We start from the raw sequence: 20,361 nt of genomic DNA, 5'->3' as shown, positions 1-20,361 counted from the left end.
CGGGTGTTTTGGAGGGGAAGAGCGGGGTGGGGGGGTTTGGGGGGTGTAGAGAGCAATTTAGGTGAGGGGGTAGGGAGGGTGGGGGGTAATTTAGGAATTTTTAATTTTTTAGGGGTGTCCTTAGCAAATGGGGGGGTGTAGAGAGTATTTAATTTTTTTTAATTTTTGGGGGGTGTCCTGAGCAATAGGAGGGGTGTATATAGAACCACCCAATGAAGAGGACCCAAACAAGATTATTTTTTTAAAAAAACATAAAGATAATTCAAACTTGTAGAAGGCAAAGCCTTTTATTCTGCGCCAGTTCAGTGCGGGCCCGCTGCCAACTCGACAATCTGAGTTGGCATCGATCGAACGGTCCAAATTTGTAGGGAATACTCGAAGCTCCACGCTAAGACGCCAGATCCACCTGTCGGCAGCTTCCCTCTGTATGAAAGAACTCGGAAGGAAGGAAGAGGCATTGGGCGTGGGAACTGAGATCTACTCACCCTTCGGCGACCGAAGAGCTCGTGGCCTTTTGGGTCTCGCCCGCTTGGTTCTCCCTGTGACCGAGTGCTCTGCGCCATGGTAGGTGGGGAGAGCGAGAAGAGGAAGGTGGTGGTGGTGGTGGGAGGAGGGGTGGCTGGCGCCCTTCTCGCTAAGAACATGCAGTTCGACGCCGATGTAGTCCTTATCGATCCGTAAGAGCCTCCTCCTCTTTTCTTGTCCTCATCGTATTGGCTTGGACTAGTTTGCCATGAATTGGGATGTTTCTTTCTCCTTGAGTAATGTATACCGCAGTTTTATGATTTAGTTATAGGATCGCCATTTCCTCTGTATTACTTTAATTTTCTTTGAGATATATCTAAATTTGGAGCAGTGCTACGTGGATTTAGGATCTTATAATGTTGGTTTAGCCGGGAGTTTGGTTATAAATATATCAACTTTGATTTTACATGAAAATTGTCCTCTTTTTTTTTTTCTATTGAGAGAGATCATTGTATGAAAAAAAATAAATGGAAATGCATGCGATATTTATTTGTAAACTTTTTTGGTGGCTTGGTTTGACAACTATATTATTCGGAAAAATGGATGGAGGGATGTAACCGAAAACCTCTCTGTTACAGAACTTTTTTTCATTAAAGTATATGAGGCACTGGAGAATTTTTATAAAACTCGTACTCTAATAAAATACCTTATTATGGGAGAAACTTTGTTCAGACTCAGTTGGGATTGCACTTTATGGTTTCTTTAGTATTTTTCCATGCCTAAGTTTGTTAAATGACAATACCCTTTGGGCAGAACCTCATCTTTGTGGGGCTTGAATAGTGCATGCCTAGCTTATAGCAGAACCTCATCTTTCTTCTATATAATCATCTTATGTGGTAAGTTCTCGTCAGAAATTACTTGTCATATTTATTCTCTTCTTTTTTATATTCGCTGAAGTATTTCCATATACTTTATACAGAAATTCTCCTATACTTCTGTATGTTCTCGTTATAATTCTGTTGGCAATGCTAAAGAAAGTTTATGACACTTCCATTTGGAAATGCTATGGTCAAGCATTTATCCACTACCTTCATTTTGATCTTTTTCAGAAAACAGATCTTTGTTTTTTGTATTTTAAAGCATAGATTTAAATTACCAGAGACTCATAAAAGTTGAGCAATCCTTATAGTTAGGAGTGGCTCTGTGCCAGTCCTTATTGATGGCAGCTTCTCCTCGATATATGCAAATTATGCCATGTTTTGTGTTTGAGTTCCCAAAGATTTTGACAACTAGTATGCCATGTTTTGAGGGGTCATATCCATTTGTCCAATGTTATTCTTTTTTCTCTGATATTAGGAAGGAATATTTTGAGATCCCTTGGGCATGCCTAAGATCAATGGTGGAACCGTCGTTTGCTGAAAGGATACTGATCAACCACACTGACTACCTGTCTAATGGTAGAATTATTACATCCCGTGCTACCGGTATCACTGAATCAGAGGTGTTTACTGAAGATGGCCAGACAATCTTATATGACTATCTTGTCTTAGCTACTGGCCACGCAGATCCCACACCAAGAAGCAGGAAGGACAGGCTAGAGCAATTTCAGCAAGGCATGTTAAATGACCATTATCTTCTTTAAGATGCTATATACATATGTCATCCTCTACTAAAAATTTCATCTCACATAATGCATGTTCTCTATTTCAGCAGATCCCACACCAAGAAGCAGGAAGGACAGGCTAGAGCAATTTCAGCAAGGCATGTTAAATGACCATTATCTTCTTTAAGATGCTATATACATATGTCATCCTCTACTAAAAATTTCATCTCACATAATGCATGTTCTCTATTTCTTTTCTTTTTCTTTTTCTTTTTTTAAATCTTCGGTTCTTTTCGCATTTAGCCATACATTACTGCTGATTTTTTTACTTGCTTCTCACTGAATTGTTCAAATTTCTGTCATGTTTCATGGTTTATTATCTTCATATCCTTTTTCTGATGTTGTTTGCTATAATTTGTCTTTGGTTCACACAATTAGAGAATTGCTTGTGACCAGTGTTAGTCCACATATAGCTTCATAGCAGCATAATTATATCAAGTGAAATTCCCTTGTGCAGCTTCATTGATTATTGCTATTACAGTTCTTATCATTAAAACTGCTGGTCTTGGTCGCTTAAAAGATTAGATAGCACTTTTATATAAGATGATTTCCCCATCAACAGCTATAGATGACTACTGTCTTCCATGTTTAAGAGGACCAGTGGTTGTTTATAGTTAAATCTAATATATTTTGCTTAAAGAAATTTAAGACTTGTGCACAGAAACTTCTTTTTTGATATTTTCCATGTAGCACTTAGTCATCAAAATTTTATTTATTTTTATTTCATTTTTATCTCATGATGAACGTATTTCTAAAGTTCACAAAAGATGATGAATCTCTGTAAGATGGCTTTAGAAAATAGAAAGCCTTTCGAGTTCCTCAACCACGAGCAACATTCTGATCGCTCATTTTTATGCTCACAATATGTGTATAAAAGAAAAGTCACCTCTTGAAAGCTATTTCTTCTCTTATTGGTAACTCTTATCATTTCCAATCGCAGATAACGCTACGATAAAATCATCCAGCTCTGTCCTAATCATTGGAGGTGGACGAATGGGCGTTGAACTTGCTGGAGAGATTTCAGTTGATTACCCTGAGAAGAAGGTGACTCTGATCCACAAAGGGCCAAGGTTGCTGGAATTTATAGGAGCAAAAGCTTCAAACAAGGCACTAAAATGGTTGAAACTGAAGGGAGTCGATGTGCTTTTGGAGCAGTCAGTCGATCTAGACTCCATAACAGAAGGAGAAAGAGTGTTTACAACATCTGCAGGAAAATCTGTCTCCGCTGATTGCCACTTTGTTTGTGTGGGTAGACCATTGGGTTCGACATGGCTCCAGGAGACTTTCCTGAAAGAAAGCTTGGACAAGTCTAAAAGATTGATGGTGGATAAGAACTTGAGAGTCAAAGGACGAAGGAATATCTTTGCCATTGGAGACATCACCGATATCCATGTAAGTAGTAAATCGTTATTGGTCTTGACCATCTCTTATGGTTGGGCAGCTTTCATCCGAATAAGTGCTGTTTGAGATAAGGTTTCAAATCCCAGAAGAATGTCTCTCGGACAGGATGGGCATCATTCTAAGCATTAGGCTCGAACTATCCTGCCATCATTCTAGCATCCCGATTGGCATGTCTTGAGACATTCTCCATCCCAAGTATTGCGATAGGATAGAATGACCATTCATCCCATTCCACAGAAAAATCGGGATGGCTTCATCTTGCGGGATCTAAAGCCTTGGTTTGAAATGATGGCTACATGCACATGAGAAGTCATGGGTGGTTGATAAATGAAAAACCACTTTTGGTTGGGGCCCCTTACTCTATTTTATTCCAAGAGAGCAACAATTGAATGGAAGAGGTGATTTCATTAGAAAATGCTGTTTGAGTTAAAAGGCAGCGTTGCCAAATGCTAGGTATGGTCAATGGTAGATAGTCCAATCTCAGTGGTCATCCTTATATTTATAAACAAGGATCCAGAGTCTTCAGGTGATGCCATCCCTGAAATCTCACCTTGATTTTTTTCCTTGGAATTTTGTTGGTCGAGTCCTGCTTAAAGTTTATTTTTTTATTGCTTTTTTCTACGGGAGGAAAATAGCACATCCATTAGCTTTTGTTCACTGAAACCACATCTCAATACTTTTCAAGTTATTCTGTAGTTCGGCAGATATATTTCTTTATAGCAAACTATTAATCTTAGACATGTCATGGATTATAGATGGAGATTGTCATGCATCTGTGTCCCTTACTTTGAGCATGCTTCCAACTCGATATTTGAGCAAGTACTTGTGCTAATCAGATATTCATCCTTACGAGGCAAATTTTATCATGCGGGCAGGAAATCAAACTAGGTTACCTAGCACAGGACCAGGCAGCAGTGGTGGCCAAGAACCTGAAGCTGTTATTGAAGGGAGGTAGGGAAAGCAAACTGGCCACCTACAAGCCTGCTCCAGCCATGGCGGTAGTTTCCCTGGGAAGGAAGCGGGGAGTGGCTCAGCTTCCATTTACGGCGATCAGCGGGAGGCTACCTGGCATGTTCAAATCCAAGGACTTGTTCGTCGGAAGGACCAGGAAGATGATGGGAGTAGGCCCTCGTGTGGTCTAAAAATAATTCTGCTTGTGGAATCGAGAGATCTTGCAGTGTGCATGTCTGCTGTAATACTGTCATGGTTGTGATTGTGTATTGATTTCCTGTAATGTTTGTGTGAATGATCCTCATTTTGCTCTTCTTCTTTCCTGGCCCTGGACAATACTACAATAGTGATGTATACTAATTAAGTTTATGATATTGGATGACCATAACTGTATGAGTAAAAGGGGTCCAAACCTGCATGTTGATAATTTACATTTGCGAGCCTAGCCTTCTCATCAGAAGTCTTACTTGGAGTTGGAATTTATGGAATTATGATGTCCAAACAATATCTCCGTGGAAAGATGGCATTGCTAATTGCTCGAAAGAGAATAAATATCAACTATTCGCAAACATCAGACAGTAATTTTACTTCGAACTCAAGAATATACTAGATTACTCGCACCCTCAAAAAGGTTTGTTTTCAGATCTTACAGTACATGGCCGTAGCTTCCAAGAAAAAGCGGACCTGGCGAAATGGTCAAAAATTTACTTTACCTACACTTGATATGCTAATATGATGCAAGTGGGAAAAACAGAGGCAAACTAGTTGGCTTCTTTTTAAGTGCTGTTTCATGAAAGCAGACCAAGCCACCAATGCAAAGCTTTACACACGCAGAATCAGGCTTTATTGAGGAGACAAAACAAAGGTGCAAGCTGGTTTCCCGTAAAAATGTCTTACACTAGTGTACGCACCTTCCATTCCCTCAACTACATCACACAACCATTCATTTTCTGAGACAACCCCTTTTGACCTTTAAAAAATAACCATTAAATAAATAAAACAAAAAAAATGCAAGCTCACAACCAAGACTGTGATCTCATAAAGAATACCAGATGGAAAAGTTAAGAAAAGCTGGATATCAAACATGGAAAAACGGATGGAGAACCTATGTTGATGATGACAAAACTATTTGGGAGCAGAAGCCGCTAAAAAAGCACTGACGCTGTCCCTTCAATCCTAATCATGGGTCCCCCGAATGCAGGTTAACCACACTTGATAGGACCAATCACAAATTTGACTGCGAGAGAGTTGGAAGGTACTCAGATAGATGTGCAAGGCAGGTCTTATCCATCCCCGTGACAGCAGGGCTAAGGGACTTAGAATAACTCCAGAACCATTTTATGCCTGCTTTGCCTCCATTTTGGTAGCTTGTAGAAAGCTTCCTTTGTCATGCCAAATTTCTCCTTAAATTCTGCTGCAGATAAATAAGTCTGCCATTGGAAGAAAAAATAATTACAAGGATAAAAATATTTGATTGGGATAGAGATTTCAATATAGGATCAAATGGTCTGATGTTTTACCTCACGCTTGGTTACATCAATTTCTGTAACAGGGTCAGTAGATGATGTCTTCAAGCGTTCATAGGGGAATATTGGCAGCCCTTTTTCATCTTCAGTTTCACCCACCTTCACATCTTCCTTTATGGTGAGAGCTTCAGTTCTACTACTTATTGCAGTGATGCTGTCCTTTGCGTTCACCTCTGGTTTTGGTTTGTAGATCCTAGGGCTCACTTCAGCCAAAGAAATGCAAAAAGGTATTAGCTTTTGGTATAAAATAGATCCTTTGTGCTATCAAAAGATTGCTGAGCATACATTTTAATGACTTTGGTATAATAGTTTCCCTCGGCCGTTCAAAAGAAGCAGAGAGTGCCACAATCGCTGCTGACTTGGGAGCCAACTTTGCAGAATCAGGTGTCGCAGATTTTGGGTAAACTTTCCCAACTGCTGGAGGAGGGGTTGAGAGATTCCTGGCATTTGGATTCTCAAAGTTAGCAGCTAGTGCATTGAAGGCAGGAGATCTTCCTCTAACTCGAACACGGTCAGGGCTGAACGACATGCTTCTAGAGCGCTGAGATTTGTCTGCCACAGTAGACCTACCCCCATATGATGTTGGTGATCGTCGCTTGGTTTTCTGAGAGCAAATATCTAATCAGCAAGAAATTTCCACCCAAATTCCCTTGCAGAAAGAATTCTTCAAGAATCATAAATGAGCAAGAATAAATAAAAAAACACAGCGCTACAGAAATCAATCATGTGGTGGTGGAGTTTTCAAGAAACATCATAAGGAGTGGTCTCAGTTACAATTTAACTATAATTCCTTGCATGCCATTGTTAAATTTATAGTTGCAGCATGTCAAAGAATTCAAGTATTAATGCTTTCAAATATTCTACTCTTACAAAGAATATTTGGCTAGAGAAGACTACGGCATGCTGCCACAGATGGTCCTCTATACATTCAGACTTGATTGTCATTTGGAGATGAATTTAACTCAACAAGAGCTTGTGCACGTTGGAAAAAGGAACCAACTGATAAGTTCTCCTTTACCGACATAATTAAGCAGGTTCCGCAGAGAAAAATATAGAGAGAGCAACTAGCATATCTACATGACTTTTCTTTGTAAGACTAATCAACGGCAAGGGATGAAAAAAGGAGACGCCAAACATAAGACAACGTCGCATAAAGAGGCCTTTCTGTTATGACACAAGGACTAAATTACGAACTCACTTTGGCCTTACTCTACCATTACATAAACATTAGAAACTTTCATGCCTATGAACTGCACCTTTTCCAAATCAGTCTACATACTAATATTGATTTTTGAAAAAAAAGGTTTTTAACTAAAGCTTATGATGTAATTGAGAACTATGCTAGCTATATGAGATAAGGGAAGGATAGTTTCTTACATCTAATGTTGGAGTTACTCCATTCTTCACTACTGCTAGCTTCCTCTGGAATGAATTACCATGCATCTGCAACCAAAAAGAGATTTCCCGGGCCATACCATAACCATAATAAAATTTATCAAGCAATGTCCCAACTATTCAGGGTCAGAGTAGCTGCATATTAGTATGACTAACATGGTTTCTAAACTAATACCACTCAGAAGTTCCCTTAGGCAACTGTGGCAACACTGCCAGAAAAAGCATCAGATAAAGATACATGGAATTTCAACAATATTATTTAATACTTAACCACTGATTTTGCAGAGTCCCAGTTGAAGAAGCGAGTGAAGAAGGGTGGCTCACTTCCTTCTGCAACAACATATACTGGAGTTTCTTGAGATAGATTTTCCAGAAGAAAATCATGTTCAAGAAATTGCTGGGAGAAAATAGCAAAACGTATAAACAACCAAGAAAAATGATGTTAACTAAAATCAAAATGGCAAATGTCTGCTTGCAAAGTAAATATGACAGATGAAAGACACCTACTTCTAACAAAGGCATAATAATTCATACCTCTCCAATGCTTAAAGCTTGTGATCTGCTTTTTGAATCAACCTGCCGCCCAACCCAAACAAAGATGTCTGAGTGGCAGTCAAGGATGAATATATCTTCCGTCATCAAATCATCTTGGGTAAAGTTGAAAATTTCTGTTAACTGCAATCACAGCACAGCCACATTTAACATTTAGGTGATAGAGGGCAACCAATACCAGTTTCCTACAAGACTGATGTAGAGGATTCCAAGACACACCTTCAAATTGCCTGCAAGTTCCCATGCACATCACAGCACATATTGATACAGTGAAACAGAAAATGTAACAGCTCAGCCATAATAATGGACAACAAATCAAAGGAAAAAAGAGGCAATGAAGACCAATAGCAGATTCTTCATCTTCCTACCTTTTGAATAAGTACACGAGAATAGGTGAGGATCACTTTCTTGTTCTTTCGCAATCTTCTGACTGGGGTATTCACATTTGCCTCCTAACAAATTCCAAAACTGTTCAGCTTCAGTTCCCTCCTTTTGTGGTTTGGACTGCATGTTTGGCTGAAAAATCCAAAAGAAAATTACCTAGCCAATAGAGGGGGGAAATAGCTAAATTTATATTTAAGCCGATGCTGCATGGATTCTGATACCATAGTCAGACTTACACATCAAAGCAAGTCACAAAAGAAAGTTAGCTACAAAAATTATATTAGAAGAACCATAATTATGATTAATATGCACCAAAGTGTCATAAGTCAAATTTTTTTTCTTTTCATAGGCTAAACTAAATTAAATTATATTACAGTAACATTTTTATTCATTACAGAAAAGAAATTAATCCATGGTTTCAAGCATCCACTGTGCCACTATGTGCGGGTCAGTACCAACACGCAGCATTGGTCATCATGACACTTATTAAGCTCTTTATAAAAGTATTTTTAATTAAAAAAGATTTAAAATCCTTCTTTTTCTTAGCATAGTGGGGCATGTGTGCCAGCACCACATGGCAAGTACCATGCTAGTGGGTTACCGGCACACTGACCAATGCCCATACTTGAAACTTTGCCTTAACCTAATTTCCATTTATTAAAATCAATAAGATAATATCTTATAGGTCCTAAATACACTCTGACAAAAATCAGACATATAGACCTCTAGTTTGCAAGTATGAAAAGAGAGTCCAGATAAATTTTACGACTCATGCAGGACTGCAGGAAGAAGGTAGTCATGCAGGAATACAATAATATCAAGAAGGTTCAAGTGTCAGTTGATGATAAAGACATGATCAAGTTTAAGAAGATCTTTTACACATTGTAACTAGGACATTTTTATAGACCTTGATCCAAGTGGAGAACTTCCAGTATCATAGATGATGCTTCTCTATAACATGATGTAATGTTCAAAACTTCCATCTAATTCTCTCAAGATTAACATATAAATTAAGCATGCCACACGAATTGATTGTAGTTGTTTGATATATCGAGAGCGTCCAAGGAAGTCAATATCGGAATCAGATCATGAAACATGTAGAAACAATTAAAGTAAGTGGCCCCAATCAGATTTTGAAACATAATATGGTAACATTTTGAAGTTGTGTCCTTTTGCAGCTATACTGAAGCTATGAAATATCAACTTCCTTTTCTAACAAGTAATCCAATTATGTGTTTTCAGATGCAGGGAAGAATTATTAAGGATAGTTTTGCTGAGCTTCTATTATAGGATTTATGAGAGTTTACAGTGGGAAAAAAAACAGAAAGGGGAGAAAATTATGCAAAAGTAAAGCCCCTATTGTGTTAAAGAACTCAGAGGAGGAAAAAAAAATGGGTATCCAGATCACGTTTTATCCCATAATGAAACCTGTCTGGAGATTTTTGCTTCATTACAATATGCGAGATGTAGCAACTTCAAAAGGACTGTACAAAAAATGCCTCATACCAAACTAAATACGTAAATCCAGGCCACCATGTTTGATGCTGGGATCGGTCAAGGTTTTGGGAGCAGCCTGGCAGGTATCATACCATACCGCTACACTGCCTTACCATACCAATGCACAGCATGGTAGTTGGTGCTGGCACAGCAAAGGTGATACCACCTACCATGTGTAAGTACAGTATCAGTACCAAGAGGCATATAAAATACTGGTCAGTATGGTACAGCATGATACTTGAATCCTTGGGATTAGTATGTCCAGTAAAAGACTATACAAGTAAGATATATGGTCAAAAAGTTCAAGCCATTGCAGTGACGTTTTAGTCATTGGAAATTATTGCTGTTTTGAGCTTCTTTCCAAAGTGTTTGATGAAGACCATATGTCACAACTGAATTTTAAAAGCACTAAAATTTTAAAAAGTACAAAGAATTAAGCTCTTAGTCATTTAATTGGATATGCGATCCTACTTAATAAAAGTGAGACATGCCAGATATTGCCTGTATAGCAATTTTATGTCCGTTAAACATAGGAGTATATTCCTCCTCAATTTATATAGGAGTATAAGTTTCATGTTTTTTTTAAAAAAATATTGATAAAATCAGACTAGAAATGGTTATGTAAAGATATTCCTGCATGACAAAGTAGAGTAAAAACATTCACACAGTCCATTATAGAACTTTGACAAGATTGATCTGATCATATTAGTAAAAATTTTTGTCATACCTTAATCAGATCTAGCTGTCTCTCAAGTAGTTCTTGGTCAACTGTGGTTGTAAGGCTTCCAGACCATGTAAAAACAGTATTGCCACTATGTAATATGTAACAGTAAGATGAATTCAGAGATGATGCCACCTGACCAAAATGAAAAAGAAATCAGCATAATACCCTATGTACCTTAATAAAATGATCCACTGTGAGCCACAACCCTAATTTGTTGTGAAGTAGAATAAAGATGGTAAACTTAGGAAGAACATACTGGATCAACTTGAATTGCTTGCATATTGTCTGGTCCAGATCCTTGAACTCGAAAAAGTGCAATGCCATCTTCTGAATATGTCTCATCAGTGACGGCATTTTCAGTAACATATTTCTTATATCCAGAGCTACGACCACCCTGTGAAGTTACAAATACAGCATGTTTCAACATAGTTCTTGATGCTATAATTAGAGCTGAATGGAACTACATGGAAATAAAAAGGAGTCCTATACACAGCATAGATTTTGATAAATAGAAACAAACCTTATACACAATGAAGCTCTGGAAGATAGAGAAGAACAGAACAGGTTCCTTCCCTTCATAAAAGCGAGTCTGTACATGCATAGTCAGAAAATCATTAAGATTTACGACTATAATAAATTGGTGTAATATTAATTTACTCCATTCAAAAAACAAAGTGATGCAACTGATAAATTACCTGAACAGCCTGCAACTTTAAAGATTCGACCATCTTGCTAGCTAGTGAAATGGCTGCAGTCCTCTCCTCCTATAATTAATTGTAGATGAGTCAGAATATAATGAATTCACAATACTGCAATCTTCAATATCCATGATCAGTGAATATAAATTCCATCGTCAAAACATGTTTGACTTATAGTTCTATAAGAACTACACTTAATAGCTCCACATGAGCCACACCTCTCACACAAATTCAGCCCCTCTATAAGCATGCTACTTATAAAGCTGAATAGGTGCTCAAAATGTATGAAATGTCATAAAATTCACAAACATACATAGAATATTAAGCAAGCCAAGATAAACAAGCCATGAACCATTTAATACAAGCATTAATAGGTCATACATTCTCATCCAAACAAGTGCCTTCTGACTAAAGCATCAACTTGTAACCGTGAATGTTCACATATGTTCAAACACTCAATAATTGAACAAGAAAATCATGTTTAGGGGATTTAGCTCCTGCTAAATTAGAATTGGAGATGGCGAAATGCCCGATTCCCCATCTCACGATCAAACCTTTCGACTTTGCTTAAGGCATGTAAAAGCTACCTTTTAGAGACTAGCATATCCATAGATAGTGACATAAGTCTCTAACTAATCAGACCAATTATCCAGCTTCTCTACATCAATAGTTTCATCATATATACGGGAATCTCAATTTGAGCTGTGACTTTGAGATGTTGCAGAGAGGATCCTGAGTGCCCTCAGGTTGCTCATCCTCCTTGATCGTAGATCCTCATCTCCATACGTGGGAGATAGCTTTGCTGCAGTTGTATGAAATATCCTTTCATTTCAACATCCACTTTAAAAGCATTGTTAGTCAAGATACGATTTTGGTGAGTCGGACAATTTCATCCTCCAATTGTATGAAATATCCTTTCATTTCAACATCTACTAATATAGAAGTAGTAGCCACACTCACCCTTATCCTTCGATGTACTTCAAGCATTGACGGCCCTTCTCCCATCTACTTATACTGCTTTTGCATCTAGATCATAAACTAAGGCCCCCACAAATGTAGAGGACCGAAGCTTTAATGCCAACCTAATTGGACCAGGGAGAAGGAAGTAATTCCATCAGCTCTCTTAAGAAAATTTAGAAAAAGTAGAAAAATTTGCGAAAGTAGGATTTAGATGTTCTTTTCTTTCATCCATGATAATAAGCTAGGTTGCATAGCCCTCTATTTAAATTAGTGAGGTTCATCCTCGCACAGTTTGAGGACACGACTTTCCCAAAATATACATAATTAGTAAAAATAATCATAAAAAAGCTAAAATCCTTTAGGAAATAGGTCTCAACTTTAACATCAACTTTGACTTCAGCTATTCTACCTAATTTTTCCTACCTTAGAAGATATGCTCGGTCAAAATCTTTCTCCAAAAACTTTTTTGGCTTTAATCAACATATTTTGGAGTCTAAATGATGGAACTTGACCCCGATCGCTTGGCGTGCCACAACCTTAAGAGGTGGTGCCATGTCATAGAGCTTGAAAATTATCCGATTTAAAAAAAAAGAAACACCTCAATCGGACATTATATAGGCAAGTTATCGCCTCCAAAAAATTAGCATGCGATTGACTTCCTGATATGGTGGATCTTACTCATGAATTCTGTTCAATCCTTTTCGTAGTGGTCAAAGTGGTTGACATCAAGTCTGGTGATCCTCCTAAATCATGTGATACTATAGCCCATGCCTCCGCCTATTAGTTCTAGGATGATGATATGTGAACTTCATTTTAATGATATTTTTCAAAGTACATTTGTAAAAATCTAGCATTGTACAATAATCTTTAAATATATGTGGACCAATATGAGAGAGAATACTTTGTTATTTCTTGATAGTGATTTATCAAAACAGCTTGTCTTGTTTTGATGGAAATCAACACAGATTGCCAATATGAGAATTCACCATAATTTATTTAGCAAAAAATTAAATCGAAAAGGAATTACGAATGCCTTGCGAACATGGGGGATGTGTAATAAAATGAATTTCTGCAATGTACAATTTGCTTTCAAACTGTTCATGTAAATGCACATTATAGAAAGAGAAAAAAAATGAAAGAAAAAAGTCAAACGACTTTCAAGCTGCGTACAGGCTCATATGAAAAGAATAACGTGATCATGACCATGAACCCAGCCATACTTCATTTATAAAACAAAAATTATACATGAATGTGATAAGAAAATGAGACCAAAAATAAATAAATGATTGTCTGCTCGATGAATGTACATAACATATTTAAATACAACTTACACTTGAGGAATCCATAACTTTGTTAGTAGAAATTTTTCTAAAATTGAATCTTAGGAACCACATAGCATATTAAAACGAATGTTTCTAGGTCATATTTGCAAGAAAACATGCTCATTAAGTTACTAAAAACATTTACCTCAATGCTTTTTTCCCCAAACCAACTGCCAATAAGATATTCCTCTTTATCTTCACCGGCATACGTATATTGAAATATGTAGCAATCCCCACTATAAAACTTAGACTGGTCGTAGGATGGAATAAGAATCTTTTCCTTGCCATTTACATGCCAAACCTGTGCATTGAAATCCAACATTACATTTATCATTTGAGCCTCTAATTTGAAGTGCAACGTGCGGTCAGGCTAGCAGCCTCGTCATCATGAACATAAATGCATATAAACCTGCATGGTTTTAGTTGTAATGGTAGCCACAGTTATGACATCAGAGCAAAATGTAGAAGGAAAAGGGGTTACAATAGCACCTGTAAATTGCCTGTGCAGTCAATATATGGTTGAGGTTCTTCTTCTTTCACAGGAGCAGCTTTCATAAGACCTTTAACATTTAATCCTTGGCGTCTAAGAAGTGCTACATGGGAAGGGAAAAAAGTCATGAACAACCTTATTAACTGCACAACCTTACTTTGCAAGAAAAGAAATTACTGATATGGATAAAAAAGAGATTAATGATACGGATGTGGATGTAAGAAAGAGGGGTTGGGGGGTTTGATATTCTCACTTACCTGCAACTTTGCTCCTACCATCCTCAGATACAGCCACTTCGGTCATTTGTGGCCATTTATCAAATTTTGAACGGAACTTTACGGTCTCAAATCCTTCAATAATGCGAATAACATAAGCTTTTCGTCGGCTAGAGTCAAGAAGTAATTCCTGTATGACAATATACACATAAACATATCATAGGAAAACAGAATTGAATGAACCAGGCTTTAAAAAATATTAAGGGTCTGTTGGATGCCCAACCATAGTAGCCATGTGATATTTTCTCATGCAGTAGTTGACCAAGTATATAACACAACTGAGGGAGGCCATTGCTTTCACAGCTATAAGGTTTTCAGGATACCATAATCTAGCTAACAGAGGGATTTCAGAAATCCCAAAAATCTTGGGCTTGAAAGTTCAAAAGCCTTCCCCTCTCCCTCTCACCTCTCCATCTTCCTGCCTTCTTTCCTCAACCCTTCTCACATGGATAATCTAGAAGGACATTCAAAGAGACCCTAGACAAGAAAGCAGGGAATTACTTCAGCAGCAGCACTTGCACTTTTCCTCTCTCCTAGTGATGTATTTCTGCCCATCCACATGTAAATTTCAGCACCGCAATCTAACAAGTAGCACTTATTTGTATCTAATAATTCTCGTACCAAAGAATCTGCTTCAATAGGCACTGTTTGTCCTTTAGCAACACTACAAAGGTAAACAGTTTCTATCAGAAATGACATACATCAGAATAATCTTTGCTCTGATGACTAGATTCTAATATGGAGAAAACATGAGGGGTGATGCTTCACATAATGAAAAAATTCCAGAAATGGCATCATGAGAACAATTACCATAATAGCTTTGTAGAAAAGGCCTCCCCATTTCTATCATCTTCAGAGGCCACCTTTCTAGGAAGAGGAGCAAAGCCACCAAAAGAACCCCAAAATTCTCCAGCCTCAGCATCAGCCATCAACTTCCCATCCTCTATTGACAACATTTCAAACAATCAGATCTAATCACTGTCAAGCCAACCACTAATAAGATCTCCTGAACAAAATCAACTTACCAACAACTGCCACCTCACACTTTCCGTCATGATAAGTATCTTTAATATATTGCACAACTTCAAGAGCTTTAGCCCTTTCTTGAATAGATGAGTTCGCTCCATTAAACTGAAAAATCTTGGACTTGGTATCCAGAATGAATATGTCATCATGGTTGAGAGACGCTCTAGCAAAAGGAACCTGATAGGAAAGAAAAGGCTCATCCAAGAAACTCAAGATAGAAGAAAAATGTGATCTCTTTATCTGATACACAGTGATATATATGACTTGCCTCTTTTACATGGACAACATGCTTTCCTCTGCAGACAAATAAGCGTATGATATGCTCACGTTCATTAACTTCAGTATGTCTGAAACCAGATGCCACCCCACCTTCTTGTGGTATGATACATGGTTTGAAATAGGAGAGGAATTTCTCGGTCTCATGAGCCTGTACCTCTCGGTATTGAACAGCTCGTCCTCCAAGGGCTGCATCCAGTTCAACAGTTTTGATTGCAGCAGTCCCAGCTTCATCCTATATCAATTAATGATTAAGAATTATCATCAAGCTAAAAGACCTGGCACAAATAGTCTCCAAAGATAAAGTCAAGTGGAAAGGGTCTGACCTGACTAGTATCTTTACCAAGCCAATAATGGATATCATGATGAAGAGAACCATTTTTTAAGGCAGTTGTCTGTTCAAAAATCAAGATTTTGTTTGTTAGTATATAAGGAAATTTGAATTGATGGAATGCATGGAATACACATAATATCATGAAGAAAATCCCAAGTCCAGAGAAAAACAGCATGGTAGACAACATTTGATCTACATATGTTTATAGCTAATATTACAGCAAAAATAAAGAACAAGACAAATTGATGTGAAGCATGTGTAGCATTCACTCTTCCAAGTCCGAACATTAAAAGTGCGAAAGAGTCTATGCTCTTTGCTTTCACTCCCTCTATGTCCATTCTCCAAAACCATGGTATATGCCCTTTGTTTATACTAGTGAGATTCCCTTTATTTGAGTTAGATTCTTCTTCTAGCTAAATAAGGAGAAGTTGCAAATTTCCTAATATTCTATAGAGGTTGACTCTTTGTTTGTGTTGAATTCCTCTTTAGTTAGAAGAAGATGAAAACTTTCCTCTTTTTATGCTAGTGAAATCCAACCCAAATTGGGCCAGAGTCCTCTCATAATTTAAAAAGAAACAAAATACAAAATAATAAAAATATTTAAAAATTTTCAAATTTGGATAAAATCTAGATCTTGACTCCTCTATCAACTTCATCTTTAGCCACATCACCAAATTCTGCTTAGATTACAAATTATGGCTTTCCAAAGTGTGGATACTCGACTAAGTCCTAGATGTGGTGGATTGTTCTCTTGAAGCTTGTCCAGACCTACTTAAATAGCCAGATTGGTCCATGATAGGTCAGATGATCCTCCTAAATCACCAAATAATTTAGTAAGGCCAGACTAGTAGCATACATAGGTAGATATGGCACATACGTATGTTGTAAAGCATAACAAAGTACCTTCAAAATCACATAAGCATCTCCTGTAAAAAATTTTCCATAGGATGACTTTGGCACAGGGATTGGGACAAAGTTTTCAATTCGCCATATCTCCAATCCACTGATTGTCATTAAGGAATACAAAATCTGTATATATCAGAATAAGAACTGCTTCCAAAGAAGATAAAAAATAATAATTAAAACAGCGAGGCAACAGTACTCACTAATTTATCAACAGTTATTATGATCATCTTGCCCACAGTTATTATGACCAACATGCCTTATCAAACTCACAAGCAGTTGGCTTTATAAATTCTTTTCCACATAATCATCCTCTTATGAGAATAGTAGGACTCTTTCTAGCTCATAGTTTGGTTTTTGCACAATTTATACTCTCTTCTACCCATATGAAATAACTGCTTACCCAATAAGATGGTAAACAATTCATTCTTTAAGAATCCTTTGAACCAAGCAATTATGTTATCCATCTTCTGAAGGCCACTACAAGCTATTTCTCCATCCCCTAAAAACCTAGATTTGAAAACTAAGTCATTTGGATTTTGAGTTAACATATGTATCTACGAGTGTCATGTCAAACCAGTTAAGACAATTTAATCTGACTCTAAGAATCTAATACAACTTTTCAGGATCCTAATGATGCCACTAATCAGTTTTGGAAAGGCATCCTCTTCACAACATGAATGTTGAATCAAACAAATGTGATGGTTTACGTTATTTGTAAGGAATGTAACATGAACCACCTCTGATAGCTTGAGCTTTATTATACATTCAATATTCTTAGTAGTTTTACCATTACAAGATGCAGCACAATTTTGAATTTATTAATTACTTATGTCTGTTTTCAAAGAACTGATCACCACCAATTGTCATCATAAACAACTAGAAACCAAGACGTGCTCCCCATAGGAAAAAAAAGAAAAAGAAGAGCCATGAAGGGGTGAAATCACAGCTTTGAGCGAGGCCACTCACCCATGTAACTTTTCCTTTTTCTAATTCTTATGACACATGGTTCTCGCGGGTCCTGTCAACTCTTATTATGGGAGTTAAAAAAGTTTTGAGAAGCCTCAGAGTCTAACAGGCATGCTGGACACAATAGCTTTCCCATTGTATATACTAGATGCTCTAACGAAAAGCTCATAGGTGCTGTCAGCAATTGCATAGCTTCTGTGCAAAATATATTCCAACAGCCTCAGATTAAAAAAATTATAATAAGGATACTCCTTTTGTCCAGCCCCCTGGAAAGCAGAATCCAAATCCCTCATAGAAACTGCCATATTGTCCTTAGGCCTTCTGGAATCTTGACTCTAGCTTCAAACTGGATACAGAAAATTTCTGCAAATGGATATTCATAGGTGACGAGATGATTAGCCAAAGCAACCACAATCAGAATTACATTACTAATTTCACAAAGAAGACAATAGAACAGAAAGATAACTGCAAGTTTTCTATAAATTTATATTAAATCCTTGGAATTTAAATTTCTAATAGGCAGATGATTGCCAGTTCCAGCCGTTTATGAAAGACTAATGTATGTTAAGGCTTCACATTTTTTAAAAACAAAAAATATGGAACAGTGCAATAGGTTAATTCAGAAAAGAATGCAGTAAGTGACGAGGACAGCCTTATATAAAGGAATCCTACGTGTGATGGCTGAGAACAAATTAAATGAAATCGGAAACAATAACACTTGACTCAGAAAGTTTGGAGGCAATTTTTTTTAAAAAAAAATGAGAAAAAAAAAATAGATATGAGTCATCAAAGTGGGTGATCAGTATTTGGATGAATCAAGATCTCAGTTTATCTTGGCCAAGATGGAAGCTTGAGAAACTACGAAAAGAACCAAGATATGGAAATCTTGGCCGGCATTATACCAAGATGAACTGCTGTGAAGGCATTGATTTATTAATTTGATAATCCATTTAATAGAAAATATTATTGGAAAAAATTGGCTGATATAATACCATAACAGTCTCATATCTGAGGATATTTCATTTATCTCGACCAAGGTAATAAGGGAAAAGATACCATATACACCATATATGTAGGTGCCAAATACTGATCCAAATAGATGTCTTGACAGAAATGAAAACCATTTTTAACTCAACCTAGAAGATTTCCAGATCATGCAACGAGTTTAAATCTTATATAGCTGATGCAGAAAGACGAGATTTTTACTCAATCAAATGACTCAGATATGGAAATGACCCAGATTCGATGACTACAGGAGCGACTCTATGGAGAATACCAATCATCCAGGGACCAAAACATGAGTATGAATCCTTGATTAAATCCGAAAACTTCTGACAATAGACAATCACAAGCAAAAACCGTCTACTACCAAGTAACGATGTATAAAGATTAGTTATTTTACTAACCAGACAGCTTTAATCCCGAGAACCGATCAAATTCCTACTCCAGAAAGCTCAAACCCAGTCTCCAAGAGGGCCAGGGCATGCCGACCATCCAAACTCCACGAGAAGGGAAAATACCAAAACCAACAACAAAGATTCAAGTCTCAGATCGACCACCGTATCTTAACGAGGGGCGCCGCCCTCTCCATCCCGATTCAGCAAAGAAACGGCGATCAGAACGAAACCAAGAACAGGACACCACCTCAGAAACCAGATCGGACCCCGGGAACCGCAGCAAATTTACGACGCACTTAAAAACTAGAATTCGGTCGTTTTGTCGAGAATTGAAGAACCGAAAACTACAATTGCCAATGCCATTAAAAAAGAAATCGAGAGAAAAACGAAGGAAAATCCCGGAGTTGGACCTCACCTCGGCGTTCAAAGTTCCAACCTTGCAGCGAAGGGGGCGATGATGGCGCAAGAACCAGGGCGCAAACCCTAGATCATGATCGATCTCGAAGCCAAAGGAAGAAGGAAAAATATCCCAAAAAAAGAAAATAATAAAGAGAGAGAGAGAGAGAGAGAGAGAGAGAGGGAGAGAGTGGCGAATGATAAGTGCAGGGCGTGCTTGTCGCCGTTGGAAGCAAAGGACCCGGAGATGGTCTGTAAAGATTAAAGGATATATTGATGATTAAATTAAAACAGAACAAATAACATATCTAAAATAATTTCTTTAGCGAATCTTAATGGATTAACTAAGCAGAGGTATAAAAAGAAAAAGTTTATTTTGCTGGAATATTCTTTTAAAAATTTAAATTTACGTAAGCACCTTTTTCAAATTTATATTTATTTTTTATTCTCATAAAATATTTTTTTTAATATAACATTTTTTTTAATACTATTAATAAAAATTATATTTATTTTAATTAAAAATAAAATAAAATTTTTAAATTATTTTGTATTTTCTATCATGATCGGCTTATAAATATTTTTTTTTTTGCACACCTATCTATTAAAAATATTTTAATCATTTTGCTTTGAAATCGTTAATTTTGTAACGGCATTGATGTAGGTATATATATATATATATATATATATATATATATGTAAAAATAAGAATAACAAAATAGAATAATAAAATAAATATTTTACAAAGATATATATATTA

The 20,361-nt window shown here is 37.0% G+C and overlaps 2 protein-coding genes across 5 annotated transcripts; one reads left to right on the top strand and one right to left on the bottom strand.

Annotated features, from left to right (window-relative positions):
• Nucleotides 1–381: 381 nt before the first annotated feature.
• Nucleotides 382–4,934, top strand: LOC103707069 (apoptosis-inducing factor homolog B-like). Of its 3 annotated transcripts, none has more exons than XM_039128074.1 (5): nt 382–677; nt 1,822–2,078; nt 2,179–2,226; nt 3,069–3,520; nt 4,405–4,934. In XM_039128074.1, exons 1-5 carry the CDS (start codon nt 562–564, stop codon nt 4,669–4,671), a joined length of 1,140 nt encoding a protein of 379 aa, XP_038984002.1. In that variant the 5' UTR covers nt 382–561; the 3' UTR covers nt 4,672–4,934. The 3 variants fall into 3 exon arrangements, with proteins under 3 accessions (XP_038984002.1, XP_038984001.1, XP_008789646.1); XM_039128073.1 differs by having other exon boundaries at nt 2,176–2,226; XM_008791424.4 differs by lacking the exon at nt 2,179–2,226 and having other exon boundaries at nt 4,405–4,911.
• A 367-nt stretch (nt 4,935–5,301) lies between these two features.
• LOC103707068 (villin-3-like) lies at nt 5,302–19,876 on the bottom strand. 2 transcript variants are annotated; one of them, XM_008791423.3, is made up of 23 exons: nt 19,624–19,786; nt 18,061–18,174; nt 16,843–16,942; nt 15,932–16,000; nt 15,598–15,840; nt 15,329–15,506; nt 15,114–15,246; nt 14,805–14,967; nt 14,286–14,433; nt 14,028–14,131; nt 13,684–13,839; nt 11,254–11,322; nt 11,079–11,147; nt 10,815–10,952; nt 10,562–10,690; nt 8,322–8,469; nt 8,173–8,183; nt 7,936–8,076; nt 7,673–7,798; nt 7,384–7,449; nt 6,292–6,610; nt 6,001–6,209; nt 5,302–5,910 (listed from the first exon to the last, which is right to left on the bottom strand). In XM_008791423.3, exons 2-23 carry the CDS (start codon nt 18,114–18,116, stop codon nt 5,797–5,799), a joined length of 2,889 nt encoding a protein of 962 aa, XP_008789645.2. In that variant the 5' UTR covers nt 18,117–18,174; nt 19,624–19,786; the 3' UTR covers nt 5,302–5,796. The 2 variants fall into 2 exon arrangements, with proteins under 2 accessions (XP_008789645.2, XP_038983999.1); XM_039128071.1 differs by lacking the exons at nt 16,843–16,942; nt 18,061–18,174 and having other exon boundaries at nt 19,624–19,876.
• Between the last annotated feature and the right edge of the window lie 485 nt (nt 19,877–20,361).

The sequence above is a fragment of the Phoenix dactylifera genome, chromosome 7 (assembly GCF_009389715.1).
Source record: "Phoenix dactylifera cultivar Barhee BC4 chromosome 7, palm_55x_up_171113_PBpolish2nd_filt_p, whole genome shotgun sequence".
Classification (NCBI taxonomy): domain Eukaryota; kingdom Viridiplantae; phylum Streptophyta; class Magnoliopsida; order Arecales; family Arecaceae; genus Phoenix; species Phoenix dactylifera.
This window is presented reverse-complemented; position numbering and strand designations above follow the sequence as displayed.